The 22,302-nt window shown below is 46.1% G+C and overlaps 1 protein-coding gene across 1 annotated transcript in view; it reads right to left on the reverse strand.

Annotated features, from left to right (window-relative positions):
- Positions 1-22,302, reverse strand: part of HIP1 (huntingtin interacting protein 1) — a 137,344-nt gene that overhangs the window by 31,163 nt on the left and 83,879 nt on the right. Inside the window, exons 2-7 of the mRNA XM_059693493.1 lie at positions 16,518-16,581; positions 13,518-13,660; positions 13,220-13,276; positions 6,426-6,506; positions 4,523-4,599; positions 3,955-4,016 (exon numbers count right to left, since the gene is read on the reverse strand). Of these exons, the coding sequence (XP_059549476.1) occupies positions 3,955-4,016; positions 4,523-4,599; positions 6,426-6,506; positions 13,220-13,276; positions 13,518-13,660; positions 16,518-16,581 (484 nt within the window). The remainder of the gene's footprint in view (positions 1-3,954; positions 4,017-4,522; positions 4,600-6,425; positions 6,507-13,219; positions 13,277-13,517; positions 13,661-16,517; positions 16,582-22,302) is intronic.

The following is a 22,302-nucleotide window of genomic DNA, read 5'->3' on the forward strand; positions in this document are numbered from 1 at the left end:
TCCTGTCTGCAGTGGCTGCCCACCACCTTCAGAACTACACACATGGCTGGCAACGAAGGACCTTCTCTGCAGTCCCTCAGTGAGTGGGGCTGCCCCGGAGGAAAACCCAGAGCTGCTGTGCCTGGCCTGCCCGATGGTACTAATCCCTGTTAACTGGCTTAGTCTGGCAGCTGGAGAAAACTCCAAACGGTTCTAATTAAAAGGCAGCTTTTCTTGACACAAATTAAAAGCAGCTGTCACTGCAAGGCGGCCATCCTCAATTCTTCTGGCTTGCTTAGGCTCCACTCTGGCAGGGAATTACAGAGTGCTCCACCTCCAGGCCTAACGCTGCTTTCTAGGAATGCCCCTGGGTATCCAGGAACATCTAGACTTGCAATGTGACCACGGACACGTTACTCAACCTCTCGTGCCAACAGATGATTTTCTATAAAATGCAGATGGTTCTAATAGCACATGCTTCATAGAGGTCTTGTAAGAATTAAATGAAAATGTTGTGGAAAGTGTGTAGTACTGGGCAGTGGTTCTAAACTTTGGCTTTGAGATTGATTAGAATCATCTGGGGAAATTTAAAAACTACTAATGTCTGCCTGCAACTCCCCCGCACACTCATTCTGTTTTATTGGTCTGGAGTAGGACTGGGCATCAGTAGGTTTCAAAAGCTCCCCAGGTGATTCTACTATGCAGCCAGTCAAAAGCTGTATTTTCGAGCTCAGTGGTTCTCAAACTGTAGCAAGCATTAGAATCACCTGGTAACACTGGCCAGTTGAATTCTGTGATGATGGAAGTGTTCCAAATATGCCGTCCAATATGCTAGCCACACGTGGCTACCGAGTGCCTGAAATATGCCTAGTGCAACTGAGGACCTTTTTTTAAAAAAAAATATATAGTTTTATTGATTTCAGAGAGGAAGGGAGAGGGAGAGAGAGATAGAAACATCAGTGATGAGAGAGAATCACTGATCAGCTGTCTCCTGCATACCCCACACTGGAGATCGAGCCCTCAACCCGGGCATGTGCCCTGACTGGAATCAAACCGTGACCTCCAGGTTCATAGGTCGACCCTCAACCACTGAGCCATGCTGGCCGGGTAGGACCTCACTTTTTAATGTTATTTAATTATAATTAATTTTATTTTTTAAAATATATTTTATTAATTTTTTCAGAGAGGAAAGAAGAGGGATAGAGAGCCAGAAACATCGATGAGAGAGAAACATTGATCAGCTGCCTCCTGCACACTTCCTACTGGGTATGTGCCTGCAACCAAGGTACATGCCCTTGACAAGAATCGAACCTGGGACCCTTGAGTCTGCAGGCTGAAGCTCTATCCACTGAGCCAAACGGGTTAGGGCTAATTGTAATTAACTTAAATAGTCACACGTGGCTAGTGGTTGCCATACTGGACAGTGCAGACCTGGGGGCCTTGTTAGGACACTGCTTGCTGGGTCTCAGTCCCAGATCCACTGTGTCGGGTGGGACCTGAGCATGTGCTTTTCTAACCAGTTTTTTAGGTGATGCTAACACTGCTGGTCCAGGGATCATAGTTTGAGAACCACTGTAAGTGCTCAAAATATATGTTAACTGTAACTGGTCCATCTCCCAGAGCTGAAAGCCAGGGGCATCCTCCTGAGGGTACCGTTGGAACCTCACGGAGTCACAGACCAGGACTTAAAAGCTGGAGAACTTCCTCCGACACCACCTTCATGGGTTTTGTGTCACACAGCAGGTGACCAGGGACAGGGCAGGCAGCAGGGCAGACAGGCAGAAGGGGGCTCTTGATTCCAAATGAGGGCTCTTTCAGGGACGAGAAGGCCACCAACATCCTTGGAAAGGTTGTGCCAACTGGGTAGCTCTCCTCTAGAAAACTCTAAGTAGCTAATCACCTGATAAGCCCAGAGCATTCAGCCAGATGCTGTCACCATGTTATGAACTCTGTTCCTGCTGTTTCTTCACTGCTGCTCATCTAAGGCAAGCATCCTTGAACTGTGCTGTTGAGCGCTTGCTCTAGACCAGGCACTGGGCTAGAACAGAGATGAGTAGGGCACGGTTCCTGATTCTGAGGAGAAGCTCAGCATCCAGTGGTAACAATACGAGTGAACAATGCAGATAAGAGCAGCCAGGTGTCCTGGGAGGTGGGAGCAGCCTGGCCACCTGGGGTGCGGCATTTGCCTGCACCACTTACTCATCCTCCCGGCCTCGTCACATCCTGGCGGGTGTTACCACTCCTTCGCTTACTCTAACTCCAACCGTTTGCCAGTGACTGGAAGGGACAGCCCCAAAGGCTGAGACATTTGCCTGTTTTCCCACCCACGACTGCAGTGGCGGGCAGACTGACAAGAAGGCCAGAGCTCCTGGAGGAGAGCTTGGGTCAGCTCAGCGGCAACTTCTAGGCTGACTCTCCCAAGGATGACAATTCCTAGAATATCACTCATACCTGCTTTCAATTAAGCACATTCCAAAGCTGAATGTCAATGAATTCTCACTTACCCACCCAGGCCCTTCCTGCCCAGAGCGCAATAACTGAAAGTCAGCCCCAACAATGTGTAGTTGTTTGGATACATTTATGCAAAGATTTCTAATGCATTAAAAATAATTCGCCTCTACACCATTTCTCCTACCTTGCTGGGAATGCCTTAAGCAGGGACTGGATTTTGTTTCATTTTTACTCCTCTATTGACTTCTGTGGAAGACTCTGCTCAAACAGGTTGCTAGTAGGCCCAGTGCCTTCTTATTTCTTCCACAAACCATAGTTTCCATCTGTTTCGGGTGTTCCTCTGACCACATCCTGCACTGAACTGATTAGTCAAAGTATCAAGGAGTTTGCTGCCCTGGCACAGGCCTGGTACAGCTGGAATTAACCGGCCAATTGTAATGATTTGCTACATAGATGAACTTACTGCAAAAAGCTGCAACTTAGAGTGAGAGAGTTTCTGTCTTTCATGAGAATCAAAGCCCCAGGAGTGGCCTACATGCCCAAACGCTGAGGTCTCCAAGCTTGTGCACACATGCTTGTGCTTTCACAGAGCTGGACACTTGTCACAGAACATCCCGAATCTCAGAAAACTAGCTCTTCCGTTCCCCAGCAACAGAGGAAGAGCCATGCTGGGAAGTGTAGGGATGAGAGCACACAGGAGACAAGGGAACCAGTTGCTTCCCTCTCAAGTCTTGTCAGGAAGTGTTAGGGGCTGACAGCCTAGAGCAGTGATGGCGAACCTTTTGAGCTCGGCGTGTCAGCATTTTGAAAAACCCTAACTTAACTCTGGTGCCGTGTCACATATAGAAATTTTTTGACACTTGCAACCATAGTAAAACAAAGATGTATATTTTTGATATTTATTTTATATATTTAAATGCCATTTAACAAAGAAAAATCAACCAAAAAATGAGTTCGCGTGTCACCTCTGACACACGTGTCATAGGTTCGCCATCACTGGCCTAGAGGCACCAGAACTCTCAGCAGAAGGGAGCCCCCAGCGCTCCCCCTCCCAGGGATTAGGACTTCTCATGTGGCCTTCGGTAACAACCCAACTCAACCTGGCTACCGACCAAACAGCAGACAGCAGCCCTTCTGACAGAAATTGAGCCCGAGTGCCAGCCTGGCTGAGCAGCAGACAGGGCTGGCCAAGGACCAGCCAATGTTGGGGCCATAGTCCATGGGCTGTCAAAGAGGCCAGACCTGTCTTTGGGCTCTTGGAGGCCTGGACTTCAGGGGCGAAGCCAGTGAGCTGGGGAGTGTGGTCATCCTGCTCAGATCTGAAATCACCGACTCTGAAAATGCCCCAGAGCTTCAGCCCCTCTGTGCACGAGGGACGGAGAGCCTGTGTCTCCATGTTCCTGACCCTGTGCTGTGCAGCTCGTAGGGAGAGGCGGACAAGCCTGGCCGGTCCAAGTCGGGAACAAGGCTGGGAATGAGGCAATTCCCATGGAAGCCTGGGCCAGATGGGAGGGAGAGACTCACCAGTTTGGAAGAGGTTAAGTTCACACTCCAGGTAGTCGAACATCTCCACTGTTAGCTGAAAACTAGACCCAAGAAGAAAGAGAGCTAATCCTCCCAAAGCGAGCACTTAACCTGCCTCCCCCGCCCCCCACCCTACACACACACTCTGTGCTGCTGCTTCCAACCCCAATGTGCATACGCAGGCGCACATGCACACACACACACACACACACACACACACACACACACACACACCCCAGCTCCAGTTCTTAGCCTCCACCTAAGTGGGTATTGAGGCCATCTGAAGAAAAAGCAGGGTGAATTCAATAGTGACAGTGGCAAAGGGAGAGGGCAGGTACCACACTGGGTTGGCAGGGTAGAGAGGACCAGAGGATAGAGCTGAAGTGTGAGACAACCTGGAAGGGTTCTGGATAAGGCATCAGCAGTAAGTGGCCCCAAGGCCTTCAGTCCCCACCCCAGCCCCAGCCTCTACCATCAGGGCCTCTGGGAAGTGAGCCTAATGGGAAGTGAGAGATTCCCCAAAAGCTCTCTTCCCCACTGGGTCCAGAGCACGAGGACAGCCACTTACAAGTTGTTAACATCACTCTCTCCAGCCTCGTCCAGCTGCCGGTCACTCATCTGAAGGTTGCCTGGGAACCTGGGATTCTGGAAGGGAAACAGAGAAAGGAAGTCAGAACATGACACCTCAGAAGCTCTCTACATAGCCTCAGCCGGTGTTTCTCAGTGGTTAGAGTGTTGGCCCGCACACTGAAGGGTCACGAGTTTGATTCCTGGCCCAGTTAAGGTGCTTGCAACCAATCAATGAATCTCTCTCACATCAATGTCTATCTCTATCTCTCTTCCCACTCCCTTCCGCCCTCCCTTCCACTCTCTCTAAAAAATAAAAATCAATGGAAAAAATATCCTCCAGTGAGGATTAACAATAAAATAAAATAAAATAAAATGCCCTTCCACCTTATTCTCTTGGGAAACTTCATCAGGCTGTGAGGAAGTCCTGACTAGCTCTGAGCCTCCAGGAAGAGAGAGCTGGCAGGCCAGCCCCCAACGGTTGGACTCCAGCCAGCATCTGACTGCAACTACATGAGACCTGTAGCTAGAGCTGCCCCACCAAGCTCTTCCAGATCTCCTGACCGACAGAAAGTGTGAGATGGTAAAGGACTGTTGTTGGTGCAAGACACTAAGTTTGGGGTGTTGTGTTGTGCAGCATAGACAACTGTAACACCCTACGACTGAGCTCAGGTGTCACACTGCCTCTGAGAAGCTACCCGGTTCAATCTAAACCAGATAGCCTCTATGTGCTTTTGTACCAGCTCCTGCGTCTCTCAATTCTCATCCTTACTGCAGTCTACTAGTATCTTCTCTCCCTCTATCACTTCTCTCCCAACCAAACTACGACTCCCAGAAGCAGGGCCAAAGTCTATTCACCTTTTTCTCTTCAGAGCCTACTAGCTCTGGCCCTTGGCAGGCACTCAATGAGACCTGAGGGGAGGTAAGGGTGGCCACTGACTCGCACAGGCTGTAGTGTCATATGGGCCTGGGTTCAAATCTCCACCGCCTCACTGAGAAGCTACGTGACTCAGGCAAGGGACTCAGCCACTCTCTGAGTTTCATTTTCCTAGGATGTAATAATAGCTACTTTGTAGGGTTGTTGTGAGGATTAGGTGATGTACAGAAAAGGTTTAATAGACTAGGATGGATTCAATGAATCAAAGCTACCCTTTAAGTTAATAAAAGATAATGGAGATAAAAGACACTAAATTTGTTATTTTTTTCTTAACGGTCCTTCCTTCTCCATTTGTATTGCCAGCTCCCTAATTCAGGTGGTTTCTCTCCCACCTGGCATGCCATCCCACCACCAAATGCACCACACCCATCCTTCAAGGTCCACATCAAGCCCCCTTCCTTCATGGTGCCCTTTCAAACACCGTAATCCTCAGGCATTTCAAAACATCTCTGCATTTTTCCCCGGGCACAGACACATGTAGCTGCTTCGCACTATACACGGGTGCTTAAGTACATAAGCCTCTCCCCAGCGAATCTGCAAATGCCGAAGAGCACCCTTTTTACTTATTCTAGCCTGCCATTTGGTACCAAGCACACAGTTCTACATGCATTAGATACATAAGAAATACTGACTAAAGTTATAGAAGGTTCTGTGTGAAAACTCGCTATATAAATGGAAGAATGATTTTTATTAACAGTAAAGTCAGTGCTTCTAAAATATTTTCATAAGGCAACCTACTGGATAGGGTTCCTCCTCCTATTTCCAAAATGGTGCAGAAGACACGGGCCATATCCCAGGGCCTGACCATGGCTGTCCTATAAATGTTTCCTCTCACACAGCTGGGAGGTGGTATAAATACTCCCTGAGCCAGGCTGTCCTATTACCTGGAAGACCTGACAATTAACGTCATCGAGGTGCTGAGGAGGCAGGGGGAGGGGAAAGAGCAGAATTGTCAGCAAAGACTCACTTTGGTGTGGTATTCCATCTTCGTTCTGAGCAGTTTGAGGTAGATGCTGCAAAGCTGTCCATACCCCTCACTCAGGTGGCCCTTTCAGGAAGAGGAGAGACAGTAGGGTGTTAACACTAAGAACAGACGAGTTGAAGACCTATAGCCAGGACTTCATTTTTAAAAATATATATTTTTTCTGATTATGAAAATAACAAATGTCCATTGTTAACAATTTGGAAAATATAGGGAAGTACATATGTGAACATCAGATATAATCATGGCTAACACTTTGGGGTACAAAATGTTATTTTCTTTTTTCCAATTCAAATAGACTTTATTTTCAAAGTAGTTTTAGCTTCACAGCAAATTAAACAGAACGTATAGAGATTTCCTATATACCCCTTGCACACACACAACCTCCCCAATTGTCAACATCCCACACCAGAGTGGGACATTTGTTACAATTGATGAACTTATATTAACACATCATTATCATCAAAAATAAATTTGGCATTAGGGTTCACTCTTTTTTTCCCTTTCTTTATTGATTAAGGTATTACATATGTGTCCTTATCCCCCCATACCCCCCTCCCAGTCCCCTATTCATGCCCTCTCCCCCCTGGTGTCTGTGTCCATTGGTTAGACTTATATGCATGCATACAAGTCCTTCGGTTGATCTTTCCCCCTTACCCCCACCCTCTCCTGCCTTCCCTCTGAGGTTTGACGGTCTGATCGATGCTTCTCTGTCTCTGGATCTGTTTTTGTTCATCAGTTTGTTGTTCATTACATCCCACAAATGAGTGAGATCATGTGATATTTATCTTTCTCTGACTGACTAATTTTGCTTAGCATAATGCTCTCCAGGTCCATCCATGCTGTTGCAAATGGTAGGAGTTCCTTCCTTTTTTATAGCAGTGTAGTATTCCATTGTTTTTTAATCCAATCATCTGTTGATGGGCACTTAGGCTGTTTCCAAATCTTAGCTATTGTAAATTGTGCTGCTATGAACATAGGGGTGCACATATCCTTTCTGATTGGTGTTTCTAGCTTCTTGGGATATATTCCTAGAAGTGGGATCACTGGGTCAAATGGGAGTTCCAGTTTTAGTTTTTTGAGGAAACTCCATAGGGTTCACTCTTGATATTGTATATCCTATGGGTTTTGACAAATGTATAATGACATGTATTACCATTATAATATCATACAGAGTAGTTTTACAGCCCTAAAAATCCTCTGTGCTCCACCTTTATTTTAAAATATAAAACGGAATCAATTTGCCTTTTTAATATACTGCAATTTTTTCTATCTTCTTAAATTTTTTTCTGTAACATTATTTTTAGTGACTGCCCAGTACATTATAAGTATGTACTATATAATTTATCAAACCAACTCACTACTGTTCATTCGTACAGTATAATCTTGTGTACAAACATGAGGACTTTTCTGGATAAATTCTATACAAGGGCTTCTTATTTAAGAATTTTAAGTCTCCTAGTCTTAGTAATCACAGTCTGGCTATGGGCTATTTCTTTCCTTCCGTCTCTCTAAGCACAGGAGAGGAAACCCCTCCTCCAGAGGGACTCCAACGGGTTAAGGCCATCTACAATATTAGACATGGGGTGGGGATTTTAAATGAAACCAATCTTAGCAGGTGAAGAACAAGCATTCCCATAGAGTCTGCCCATGCAGTCATGTCCTGGGTGCTTGGGAGGAAGCTAGGATTAGCATAGTAGTGCTGGGAACTCCTAGTTATATACAAAACGTCCCCACATCCACAAAGAACCCTTCAACTGAGTAGCTGTGGCTTTCACATGAGTTTTGACTTTGTTTTCTTTTAATTGCATCTATATCCTCTAGAGTAGAGAAACCCTGTTGAAACAGGCCTTAAAGGGCACCAAAGGGAATTGAATAATCAGATGTAAATTCTACAGATGAGTACTTCATAATTTTCTATGAAAATTAACCTGATTAATTTTTACATTATACTTATTTATTATAGAAAAATAGGAAAATATTGAAAAGAAGCAAAAGTATTCTCATCACCAAAGACAACTATCCTTCACATGAAAATGCACAGGATCAAAAAGTAAAAGATGAATGAATGGATCACAGACTCAGTGTAAAACACAAAACTATAAAAATCCTAAAAGGGCCCTAACCGGTTTGGCTCAGTGGATAGAGCATCGGCCTGCAGACTAAAGGGTCCCAGGTTCGATTCTGGTCAAGGGCATGTACCTTGGTTGCGGGCACATCCCCAGTGGGGAGTGTGCAGGAGGCAGCTAAATCGATGTTTCTCTCTCATCGATGTTTCTAACTCTCTATCCCTCTTCCTTCCTCTCTGTAAAAAAATCAATAAAATATACTCTTAAAAAAATCCTAAAAGATAACACAGAAGAAAAACCTAGTGACCTTGAGTATGGTGATGACATCATAGACACAACACCAAAGATACCATCTGTTAAAAAATTAATTTATAAGCTGAACTTCATTAAAATTAAAAACATTTGCTCTACAAAGGACAACATCAAGGGAATGAACAGATAAGCCACAGACTGGAGAGAAATATTTGCAAAAGACACACCTGATAAAGGACTACTGTCCAAAAAAAAAACAAAACCCCACACACAAAAAAAACTCTCTTAAACCTCAATAAGAAAACAGCCCAATTTAAAAATGGGCCAAAAAAAAAAGATACAGATGACAAATAAGCATACAAAAAGATGCTCCACATCACATGTCACCAGGGAAATGCAATTTAAAACGAGACACCACTACACACCTGTTAGATTGGCCAAAATCCAGAACATTGGCAATACCAAATGCTGGTAAGGATGCGGAGCAATAGGAACCCTCCTGCATTGCTGGTAGGATGCAAAATGGTACAGCCACTTTGGAAGACAGTTTGGCAGTTTCTAACAGAACTAAGCACACTCTTACCATATGACTCAGTAGTGGTGCTCCTTTGGTTTTTACCCAAAGGAGCTGAAAACTTATTTCCACTCAAAACCTACCTATGGGTGGTTATAGCAGCTTTATTCATAATTGGCCCAAATTGGAAGGAACCAAGAAGTCCTTCAGTAGATGAATGGATCAATCAATTGTCATGTATCCTGACAATAAAATATTATTAAGGGTAAAAAAAGAAATGAGCTATCATGCCATGAAAAGATGTGGAAGAAACTTAAATTTATATTGTCAAGTGAAAAAGCCAATCTGAAAAGGCTACATACTATATGATTCCAACTGTATGACATTCGAGAAAAAGCACTGAGACAATAAAAAGATCAGTGGTTGCCAGGGGTTGTGGGCGGGGGACAGGGAGGGATGAATAGGTGGAATACAGATTTTTATTTAACTCAGTGAAAATATTCTGTATGATACCACAATGATGGATATATGTCATTACACATTTGTCCAAGCCCAAAGAATATACAACACCACAAGTGAACTATAATGCAAACTATGAGCTTTGGGTGATTATGATGTGTCAATGTAGGTTCTTCGATTGTAATCAATACACCACTCTGGTGGGGGATTTTGATATAGGAGAGGCTATGTGTGCTGGGGGTGGCAAGGCGTATATGGGAAATCTTTGTATTTTCTTGTCAATTTTGCTGTGAACCTAACACTGCTGTAAAAAAAAAAAGTAAGAGAGGTTGCTAATTTCAGAAACTCTTAGGCAAATGAGAGAAATAGACTACATAGGGAAAAAGACCTAAAGGAATTCTATTTTGGATAACAAGGCAGGCTAGCTACCTGGGTTGACCTTCCCACTGAAAACTGACAATACTGGGAAGATATTTAAAATTTTTTGAAGGTATTACTGAATTAACGAGAGTAAGGAATCCATAGGCCAGGGACTGAGTAAACACAGATTCTTGGAGAGTAAATGGATTACTGGATTAATAGAGTTGGGGGGAGAGGGGACTTTGCCAGAGCAGATGAACTTGAGCTTTGATTTCCTGGGCCTCAAGGGCCAGGTGGTAAACAGAAGGCAGGGCTCTGCCCAAGTTGAAGAGTCTACTGAAGACCCAAAAGGCTGCCTCCTTTGTTCAGGGGAACTAAGGGTAAGTTGGTAACCACACATTTCCATGCTCCTGCACTGAAGGAGTCCTCCATGTGGACTACAGAGAAATTCGGCCGCCTCACACCACTGTTGTGATCAGAAGGGGGAAAAACTGTTGCTGAGAACTGGACTCATGAGCTAATACTCAAGAGGCTCTGCCCAGAAGTCACGAAACCTTGAGAACTTAAGAGTGGTCAACAGAAGCAAATGCCAATTCTCTCCAGAGGAACCTACAGACTCCAAAGACTTCCCACAAAGAAAATTCTAAGGAAAAGGAGAAGCTCCCAGTAAGAAATAACTAAACACAGAAAGAAACTACATACTATGAGCAAAATTCACAAAAAAAACAACAGATGCCAGAAACAGGTCTCTTAAGGGCTTTAGATAATGGAAATATTAAAAATGATTTATGAAATCACTATGTCTAATATGTCTAAATAAATAAGAGACTGTTTCAAAATATATGTAGGGCCAATCAGATTAAAGCCGGCTGAAGAGGGAACAAGTAAACTGAAAGCCAGATTTAATGAAATTATCCAGAATGAAGTATAGAGGCAAAGAGGTAGAAATAGTGGTTTAAATGAAATAGTGGTTTAAAGTGAGATGGGGGATAAAGTGAGAAAGTCTAACATGCTCTAACCAAAGTCTCAAGGAAAAGACTGAATGTATAGCAAAGGCAATATTTGAAGAGAGAATGAGAATTTTTCATACCTGATGAAAGATACTAACCAACAGCTTAAAAAGTCCAAAGAACCACACATGGACATGTACTAATATCTTTAAAATGGCCGGATAAAAAAAGACAGATTAACTTCAAAAAGACAACAATGAGTCTGACAGCAGACTTCATGAAAATGATGAAAGCCAGAAGTCAGTGGGAGGATATCCTGAATAATATCTTCCATGTGATGATATAAAATAACTGTCACACAAAAATTCTAAACCCAGAGAAAGTATGTTCCATTAATGAGGGTGAAATAAAGACATTCTCAAACAAGTAAAAATGGTTGTTGGCCAAAAGCAAACTTTTACTAAAGGAAGTTCTAAAGGAAATAATTTAGACAGAAAGAAAGTGATCTCAGATAAAAGATAAGATGTAAGAAGAAATTAGGAACACAGAATAAAATACCTGATAGGGTTTAAAAAGAAACAAATAACTAAGATTAAAATATATGACAATAACATACAAGTTGAGGTGTGAATGGAGTTAAAATATTCTGAGGTCATTGTATTATACAGGAAACAGATAAAGATATGAATTTTAGACCTTGATAACGTAAACATGCATTTTATAAATATTAGATAACATACCAAAAACAACACATAAAAATAGATGTTTTTTAATCTCCCAACTAGCAATTAGAGAAAAATGGAATGAGGAAAAATAATCAATCCAACTGAAGACAAGGTGGGAGAAATAGAAACAGACCAGATGGAACAAATGGCACAGAATAAGGCTGAAATATAAACCTAAACATATCACGCATTATAATAAATGTAAATGGAGCAACTGCACAGTTAAGAGACAAAGACTGCCATCTTTAATAAAGCAACAACGAAATCCAACTAATTGCTATTTCCAAGGGATATTTTTAAAACATAAGAATGTGGAAAAGTCGAAAGTAAAAGGACAGAAAAGGGCATACCAGGCAATTTCTAACAAAAAGGAAAAATGCCTAAGCCCTACATGTTTAGGGATACAACAGAAAGCTCTCCAGCATCCAGCTGGGAGTTTGGGGGACAACTCTCAGCTTTGTTCAGTTGAACTAGCCTTATGACTAGGAAAAGCAGCTTTCTTGTCTGGGCCTGTAGTTATTCATCTGTAATGGGTAGACTGGATTACACAATCGCTAACATTTTGTGAGTGCAGACAGATACAGGTAAGAATTTAAAGGGGAGAACTAAAGTAGTGATTCTCAATCAGTGGGGGCAAAGGAACACATCAGGATCAACCTGGGAGATTCTTCAAAATGCAGATTACCCCCTATCCATACACATACTCTTTGGATATAAGAATCTATTAAAAAAATCAATAAAGAAATATATTTAAAAAAAAGAATCTAGTGGAATTCTGATGCGTGCATAAAAACACTCTTTTCGATTGATTCTGATATTGTCAGCTACCTCCTCCCTCTTCCTGAGAATCCCTAGGCAGAAAAGGAAAGGCACTGGCATTGCCCTAGCTGGTTTGGCTCAGTGGATTGAGTGTCAGCCTGCGGATCCAAAGGTCCCAGCTTCGATTCTAGTCAAGGGCACATGCCTGGGTTGCAGGCTCAGTCCAACGTGCAGGAAGCAGCCAATAAATGATTCCCTCTGATCATTGATGTTTCTATCTCTCTCTTCCTCTCCCTTCCTCTCTGAAATAAATAAAAATATATTTAAAAAAAAGAAAAGGCACTGGCATTAAGAAGTGGGAATGCTAGTCCTCAATGTATTGTGACCCCAATCGGACCAGTAAAAACAAAGAGGTGAGAACTGTGGCAATGTCACTGCCGGGGGATCCCAATGCCTGGGGAATGTTGTGACATAAGGTTCCATTGGCAGAAGAAGTTTCCAGAGATCCCAGGTAAGACTGTGGGTATCATGGTACTATTTGGGGGTACCCTTGACCCCTTGCTGATGCACATGAGAGATCTTAAAATAAGTTGAAAGAGATGAGTTTGTCCAATTCCATAGTCCTTGTTCTGTGGTCTCTGGGGAAGGATAATGAGGCACAAGTAGTCCTTGTGCAAATCTCCAAACTCACCCACATCCTGCTCATGTCACTCAATTCGTTTTTGTATCTCAGAGAGTCCTTCAGGACCTGGGGAGGAGAGAGAACGGCCTATGAGAAGAGAGGAGACAACGGATGGTGAAAGATGGTTCTCAGGGATGGAGAGGCTGGTCAGAGAGAGACAACCCCACCTCAGACCGGTAAGCAAAAGGCCAGAAGAAGGGGCAGGTGCCACCCTCAGCGCAGGAGCGGACAGCGGCCCAGGCAATCACACTTTCCCCACACAGCTCCCTGGCCCTCTGGCTCATCCCTCGCAGCCCCAGGAACTCACGTTTGGGTGTCCATCTCGGAGGAGTTTGTGGAACACGTGGCAGAACTTCCAGCAGAGCACAGCGTTGCTGGAGAGGGGCAGCCGGTTGACGACAGACCAAAAGGTCTGTGCCCCTTTCTCATGGTGGGTGCCCAGTATGCACGGTGAGGAGGGTCATGGAAAACGAAGCACAGGCCCTGCCTCAGGCAGCCAGCCCATCTTTGGGGCTGAGCCCACAACAGGCTACTGCAGGGGGTGTGCAGTTGTTCAGGGCACAGTGGCACTGCCTGGGAGGGGACACTCCTTATAACGAACACACCAAGGTCCTGTACAATTTTTTGACGGATGCCAACAAAGTGTCCCGTCCTCATAAAATCCACTTTATTAGACAATTTCCCCAGAGATGGCAATGTCTTTTGGGAGGGGTCTTTTTCTAATTTGCATAAGTGCTCTCTGGGCCAGCAGTGGTTCCGGTTTGCCTTTAGCGGGAAGGTAATTTGGTTGGCTCCTCCTCCGGCAGCACCTGACTCCTCTCTATCGGGTACCCTGCTCTTGCCTGAAAGCAGAAGCGTTTGTTCAAATGTCTTTTCTCTAAACTTAAAATGGCTCTGACACCCCAACTCTTCTATAAACATTCCTGGCCTGTTCAGGGGTGCCTTCATCTCTTAACACCTTCAACTCCCTGTATGTCAAATCCTGGGGCCACTTCCTCCCAAGATCCAATTCCCACCAGTACCCACTACCCAGGGACCACCTGCCACGGTATGAGTGTCATAAATGTTCGTCCGGGTTCACATGCTCTTAAGTTAGCACTCCAGACTCTGCAATTAGTGAGCCCTTTTTGGGGTGAGTAAAGGATGCCCACATTTCTTTTGTGGTTGTCTACTTAAACAGGCCACACACATCCAATAAAGGGGCACCATCAACCTCAAGTACAGCTCTTCCCTCAGAATGTCCAGCTCTCTATCAAGGCTCAGGTAAGAGGCCTGGTGCCATTCAGGACAGAAAGACTTGCCTCAGGTCACAAACTGTATGATTCACCCAGACACATGTTGTTTTGCTTCTGAGCTAGAAGGGATCATAAAGTTCCTTTCCTAAATGGAAACCTGCATTTTGAGGGGGCGGGGGCTTGAACATAGAACTTTTGGGTCCGGAAGCTGAAATCAGCTATTGGTCTTGGAGTGATTTCTGAAATAACTTATACTTTCACCTAAAACACAGCCCCTTGGGCTACAAGGGAGTAAGAAGAGAGATGGGCAGCACCCTCTCTCTCCTGTGATAACCTCTCACACTGACGGTGAGCAGTTTACCTGAGAACAGTTTGCCGAGACAGAAGCAGGAGTGGAGCTAGAGGGACACTCTTACTTTGAAAGAAGCAAGAAGACCTTTCTGTCCTTCTTTGACTTTATAAGCATTTTAATGTGTGACCCATCATGTGTCAGGAACTGTAAAAGGCACGCAGGGATATAACGAAAAATAAGAATCAGTCCCCAGGCCTCCAAAAGTGGATGCCATGGTGGTGGTGGGAAGGGGAGTGACCTGTTTGCCAGTTAGGCACCCGGATAAACAGACGTCTGAGCAGCATTTCTGAAGCCAGAAGCATCAGGGTGGCTGCTGCTCTTTATTTATCCACCACTTAGACACTGAGAGTCGGAGAGATGCACAGAATATTAGAGCTGGAACTTGAGACCTTTGAAATCTTCTTCAACCAACTCTTTCATGACAGATAAGAGAACAAAGGGCCATGGAGGCCCCACAGGGTCCAGAGCGATCCTGGGCCCTTCCTCCAGCTTCACCCCAGGTGACCTCCCTGGAGGGGTGTGGCAGGGCCCCGCCGCTGCAGGCCTGGTCCTCTCTGCGCCAATCCCCCATCCAGAGGAGCACACTGGCCTACAACAACTGTCTGTTTTACTTCAAATCTTGCACCAGACTGATCACAAACCCTTAGCTGGTAGGAGTCAGGACTAGGTCATTCTGACTTTTCTTGGTTTGGTTTTCTTGATTCAGTAAAGCAAGGGGACTCTGCCCTTCTGGGGATAAAAGAACAAGATCCAGCTGGCTCACGGTCAGGCAGGCTCGTGGGGTACCAGGGCGAGGTTCTACAGCCCCCACCACAGAGCAAAGCCCTAAGTCCAACCAAATATCTTCCGGCTAAAGAGCAGTACATGCTGTTAGCAACAGTTCCTGGGGGCCTGACAGCTTTGGCATCTGACCTAGAGTCTCCCCCAGGGGCTGAGGTGCAGCCACCATGACGAGCCCAGGCAAAGAGGAGCTGCCATCCCAGACAGAAGCCGAGCCTGCACTCGCTCTGCCCCTGGCACACACACCGAGGCTCAGCCCCACTGGCAGCCCCTCCTTCGGCCTTTGAGCTCCTGGACTCTATACCTCAGGGGCGGGTCCCCAGGGACCCAGAGTGCTGTCTGCACTTCTCCCCAAAGCCACCGACCCACGATGGTGGTCACCCAGGGCCTCTGCTAAGTCGGCGTGGTGAAACCTTTAAGTCACTGGTTCCCTCCACCAGCTTGAGGTCCCTGTCTTTTCCCCTTCTGACTTAGGGTGAACACCTGCATTGGCGTAAGGCTAACCACTGTAGCTGGGACCGTTGTTTTGCTGTTGAGGTCAGAAAAGGGGAGATGATCATGTCCCCAGGGGGTGGTCAGTGTGGCCCTCTAGGCAAAGGGCAGTGCTTTGATGGCACAGGTGAAACTCCCTCTGGTGCCTGAGGAAGAAAGTAACTTCAAAGGACTTGGCAGTTCTGGGAAGCTGGAGTCCCGGGAGGGGAGTGGGACCTTGGTAAGCCTGAAGGACTGGCCGAGATGCCCCTTTGGTGCCTTCCACCCTGATGAGCCTTGGTCTCTGGGGCCAGCTGCAGGTCACCCACGCTGCTCAAACCCTGCAGGGACCTGGCCTGTGTGGGGGTTCCCTTTCCCACAGCTGAGCAAGGACTCCTCACCCTGACCTCAGTACCCATAATTCAACCCCTCTCAGGGTTGGTCTTCCAAGCAACATCCAAAAGGATATTTCTGGCGTGCTTTTCCTTTACAGCCACTTCCTGCGTATTAATGGCCTTATTGATGCTGACAGTCTGAAAAACAAGAGGGAGGGGAAAGAGAGGGGAGGATGAGATGAATAAGCTTCTGAGAGTGGCTGAGACCCTCCCAGGGGCCACCCCTTTCTCTCCCTCCAATGACTCCTCTCTCCTTTCTGCAGACCCTTCTGCCCCACTGTCCCAGTGCAGGGCCCCTGGCGGGGGTGAGGGGGGTGGAGGGCAGAGGTGGGCAGTGCTCCCAGGCCAGCTGGCCCAGGCTGTCCTAAGGCAGCGGGCTTTGCTGCCTGGCATTGGCTGTGCCCAGCTGCTGCGCCTGCCTGCCACTCATTCACTTGGCACAACAGCATGGCAATTAAAGCCTGCACAAAGGGATGCTTTTTCATCCCCCAGGGAAACATTATTTCTCTGGGAGCAGGAGGAAGAGGCGCTGAGATCAGGGAGCGACTGTGGCTCAAAAGCCTCCACCCGCCCCCCTCTCACCACTAGAACCTTCCCCAAGAGCCTTCCCTTGCTGGCCCAGGTCACTCTCGTCTCTTGTTTTTCCACTCTTGGGTAATTTCCAGCTTGTAACCAAATTCCCTCTTATTTTCTCACATCAAAAGGCATTAAAATATGTAGACCTCTCCAGTTATTTTAAAAACCATAACTCTTAATTTAGCAAAGCACATATACATGTGAATATAACTTAAGAAACACATACAATCATATCGCGTAGGCTGTTTTTAAGTATAGATTTTTCCTTCTTCTGTTCTGCTTTGCTTCCCTTCCACAGATATCATTCTACCCCAACCTATGTTCACAACCTGTTATGCATATCACACACACACACATTCATGCCTACGTACCGGAAGAGGTTAATTTTGTCCCTGTTCTACAAAAATCAGACTGTCACATTCAGATTTTCCTACATTTTGCTTTTCTCATTTGAAACTATCTCATGAAAAATTCACCAAGTGGAATGGCAACACTCTAGTTCATTCTTTAAAAAGACAACATCATAGTCCATGGTGTGGGTGGATGTGATTTATACAAGCATTCCCATGTTGGAAGGCAATTTCTTTCCAGTTTTTTTTTTTTTCGTTTTGTTTTTACACTATAAACCATTGTAGTAAACATTCTTCCACACATATCCTTATTAATTGGTGCTTTTATTTCCAAGGGTCAGATTTCTAGGAATGAGATTACTACGAGTATTTTTTTGTTTTTGTTTTTTTTTAGTTTTTTAAAAGCTTTGCATTATGGAAAAGTCCAAACACAGAAAAGTATGCAGACTAGTCTAATAAGCCCTCACATCACCAGTCCCCAGAATCAACCACTGCAAACTTTTAGCCAAACGTGTTTCTTTATGGATGAGGGATGGCAAAGATTTTCTGTAAAGAGCCAGTTAGTATGTAAATATTTTAGGCTTTGCAGGCCACATGGTCTCCATTGCAGCTGTTCAACTCTGCTGCTGCAGCGCAAAAGCAGCCTCAGTGATACTAAACAAAATGTAACTAAATGAGTGTGGCTGCATTTCAATAAAACTTTATTTAAAAGCCAGGTGGTGGTCTGGATTTGGCTGTGCTGTAGTGTGTTGATCCTGGCTTTATACTATCCCCTTGCTCCCTGGGTTATCTGAAGTAAACTCCCAGGAGTTATATCATTTTAACAGTAAATATTCAGTATGACCCTTTAAGGGGAAAAAAAAGGACTCTAAAAAATAACGATAACACTATGATCATGCCTAAATCCTGAATATTATCAAATGGTTAGGTGTTGCTCACATTTCCCTACTATATCAAAACAAAAAAGCTTTCTTGCAGTCATTCTAATCAGGATCCAAACAAGGTTGCCGCCTTGCTTTCTAAAAAGGCTCTAACAATCCACCTTCCCACTGAACATGTACACAAGCATCCCCAACAACAACAGGGGTTTAGGCTTCTTGTCATTTTGTTAGTCTGATGAGTGTAGTGACATTCCATCTCTACTTCTAATTTCTATTTCCTGGACTTATATGTCATGATTGTTGATTGCCTTACATAGTTAGGTGTGTTCACCTTATCTTTTATAACTTCTCTATTTATTTAAGGCTTTTTCTACCCGGGGTAGACTCTTATATTTTCTTCTAAGTGATTTATTGTTTGTTTTTTCACATTTGAGTCTTTACCTGGAAAAAAAATTACATACATACATACGTACATGTACATATATGTGTATATGTGGTATAAAATAGGTTATTTCTAGGCTTTACCAAGATACGTTCTTTTATATCTGGTTTATATAATGTTTGGATGTGTTAAGTCCACTATTCCACATGTCTTTTCTCCCTACCAGACTCATCTCTTTAACAGCATAAGCTCTGTTGTGGGTTTAACTGTGTCTCCGCGCCGCCCCCCGCACCTCCCCCCCCGAAAAGATATGTTCAAATCCAAATCCCCCAGTACCTATGAACATGATCTCATTTGGAAATATGGTCTTTGCAGATGTAATTAGTTAAGATGAGGTCATACTGTGTTAGGGTGGGCCCGAAATCCAATATGACCAGTGTCCTCATAGGCAGGGCATGTGAATATAAAATCACATTGAATATAAACTGTAATTGGAAAATAAAGTAGTAATTTTTCACAGGCTATGTGAAGACACGGGACACACAGGGGAGGACCACGCGAAGCTGGAGGCACCGATGGGAGTGCTGTGTCTATAGGCCAAGGAACACCAGGGGTGACCGCAGTCACCAGAAACCAGGAAAGAAAGGCACGGAAGGATTCTTCCCTGGAGCCTTCAGAGGGAGCATGGCCTTGCTGACACCTTGATTTTGAACTTGTAGCCACCAGAACTGTGAGAGAACACATTTTTGTTTGTTTTAAACCACCCTATTCGTGGTCATCTGTTCCAGGAGACTAACGCAGGGTCCTTTCCCCATCACACTGGGTCCTCCTGAGGACCGGGGAGTGCAGGCGCTTCCTGCCCTCTCCCCTACTGCACCTGACACGGGCTCTACTGAGGACTCACATGTGAGATGTTGCAAGAGAGAAGTAAAAGCTTATTCCCCAAATACCTCCCAGTGAAGCAGTTCGTGAGGCGGAGTGCTTCCAGCTTCCTTTTACCAATCCTTACTTAGACCTTTCTCAGCTTCTGCTTCCAGGACCAACCAGGCCATTCACTTCCCTTCAGATTCCTTGGGTGATTTACAGAGGTTTAAACTATGTTCCTCCCCTGGCCCAGGACAAGGAGGGGGTCCTGGCTGCCGACAGAGCTCTAGGCAAAGTCACCACCTTTGTCGAGCGCTTAAAGGTTGCCTGCATTCCATAAAAAATTATAAGGGCCATAACCATGTAAAGTGACAACAAGAGGCCCAAATCCAGTGAGGTGCTGAACTGGACGTGGTCAAGTCCTAGGTGGCTGGAAGAGTCAGTAGTACAGGCTGAGAGAAAGAAGAGCAAACCCATGCTGCTGGGAAATGCTAGAAACCACATCAGGGCCTTGAGGGAGGACCTGTGACGGGTGGGATTTAGACTTATTCCACAAATATTCCTCAGCCTGGCCTGCGCCCTCTCACAGTCCAGGAGCCCTCGGGGGAATGTCTGACTGACGGCTTAGCACTGCTCCGGAGGTGGGAGAGGCTCCTGCCACCATCGCTGTGCTCACCAGCCATGAGCCCGGCTTCTGGCTGAGCGGCGCTTCCCTGTGGGAGTGCACTGACCACCAGGGGGCAGCTCTTGTGTTGAGCGTCTGCCCCCTGGTGGTCAGTGCACATCATAGCAAGCAGTTGAGTGGCCTTAGCATATCATTAGTATATTATGCTTTGATTGGTTGAATGGACGACCGAACACTTAGCATATTAGGCTTTTATAATATAGGAGTAGAGGCCCGGTGCACAAGAATTTGTGCACTTGGGAGGGGGGGCGTCCCTCAGCCCGGCCTATGCCCTCTTGCAGTCTGGGACCCCTCGGAGGATGTCCACCTGCTGGCTTAAGCCCGCTCCGTGGGGGATCAGGCCCAAGCTGGCAGTCAGACATCCCTCTGGCAGTCCGGCAGCCCTTGGAGGATGTCCACTTGCCAGCGGGGAGCAGGCCTAAGCTGCAGTCGGACATCCTTAGCGCTGCTGAGGAGGCCAGAGAGGCTCCCACCACCACCGCTGTACTGGCAGCCGTCAGCCTGGCTTGTGGCTGAGCAGAGCTCCCCCTGTGGGAGCACACTGACCACCAGGGGGCAGCTCCTGCATTGAGCGTCTGCCCCCTGGTGGTCAGTGTGTGTAATAGTGACCAGTCATTCCCAGTTGTTCTGCTGTTAGGGTCAGTTTGCACATTACCCTTTTACTATATAGGATAGAGGCCTGGTACATGGGTGGGGGCCGGCTGGTTTGCCCTGAAGGGTGTCCCGGATCAGGGTAGGGGTCCCACTGGGGTGCCTGGCCAGCCTGAGTGACGGGCTGATGGGTGTTTGCAGGCTGGTCACATCCCCTTCAGGGTGGGGGTCCTCACTGGGGTGCCTGGCCAGCCTGAGTGAGGGGCTGATGGCTGTTTGCAGCTGGTCACACCCCCTTCAGGGTGGGGGTTCCCACTGGGGTGCCTGGCCAGCCTGGGTGAGGGGCTGATGGCTGTTTGCAGCTGGTCACACCCCCTTCAGGGTGGGGGTTTCCACCGGGGTGCCTGACCAGCCTGGGTGAGGGGCTGATGGCTGTTTTCAGGCTGGCCACATTCCCTTTAGGGTGGGGGGGGTCCCCACTGGGATGCCTGGCCAGTCTGGGTGAGGGGCTGAGGGCCGTTTTCAGGCTGGCCAAGCCCCTCCAGCAATGGAAGCTCCCAGCCTCTCCTTTTTTTCTTTTTTCTTTTTTTATTCTTGGACTTATTTACCTTCTGCAATTGAAACTTTGTTGCTTTGAGAGGAGCTCAGAGCCGGCCAGGGCGGGCAGGAGGGAAGCCTCCTGCTCACTCCAGCTCCATGGCCACAGCCGGCTGAAAGCAGGTATCTGGGGTTTATTTACCTTCTATAATTGAAACTTTGTTGCTTTGAGTGGAGCTCAGAGCTGCCACGGCAGCTTGGCTTCCTCCATCATTGGGGCAAGCAAGCCTCCTGCTTGCTCCAGCTCCATGGCTGCTGGCAGCCATCTTGGTTGGGTTAATTTGCATATAGTTGCTCTGATTGGCTGGTGGGTGTGGCTTAAGGCATAGCAAAGGTACGGTCAGTTTGCATGTTTGTATTTTATTAGTGTAGATGCTGATCAACCAAGTGTCCAAGCTTGTGATCATTATAAGCCTTGCTTACAAAAAAAAAGTCCTCAAAATTCCTTTAAGCAACATAAAATACTATGAGTTTATATCTATAGACTGTGTGTGTGTGTGTGTGTGTGTGTCTGTCTGTCTGTCTGTCTGTCTGGAAATTGGAACTGTTCTGTGCTCTAAATGTTTAAGGAGGGAGAAATCCCTTGAAATGGTGGTGCTGCTCAGGAAAGACTACTTAGAGAAAGAGAGGGGTAACTTTTCCCAGGTGCCATCCCCTGCAATGTATCTACTTCTTTTATTTTCACTACATTGCAAACTCAGGAGCCCTTATGATTGCTGCACAGAAAGGCTAAGCGCTTGCCCAAGGTCATACTATCCACTTCTAACCGAGTGGTCGACTAGATCTAGATCTGCAAGCCCATCCTGAACCATGGAGGTCAGGGAAGAGGAGGACAGGCCCTCGCGGCAGAGAGCACAACAAGGAAAAGTGCAGAGCCGAAAGGCCTGGAGCAGGCAGGCAGGTTTAGCTGAAGGGCAGCATCTACGCAAGGGA

This window comes from Myotis daubentonii, chromosome 4 (assembly GCF_963259705.1).
Source record: "Myotis daubentonii chromosome 4, mMyoDau2.1, whole genome shotgun sequence".
Classification (NCBI taxonomy): domain Eukaryota; kingdom Metazoa; phylum Chordata; class Mammalia; order Chiroptera; family Vespertilionidae; genus Myotis; species Myotis daubentonii.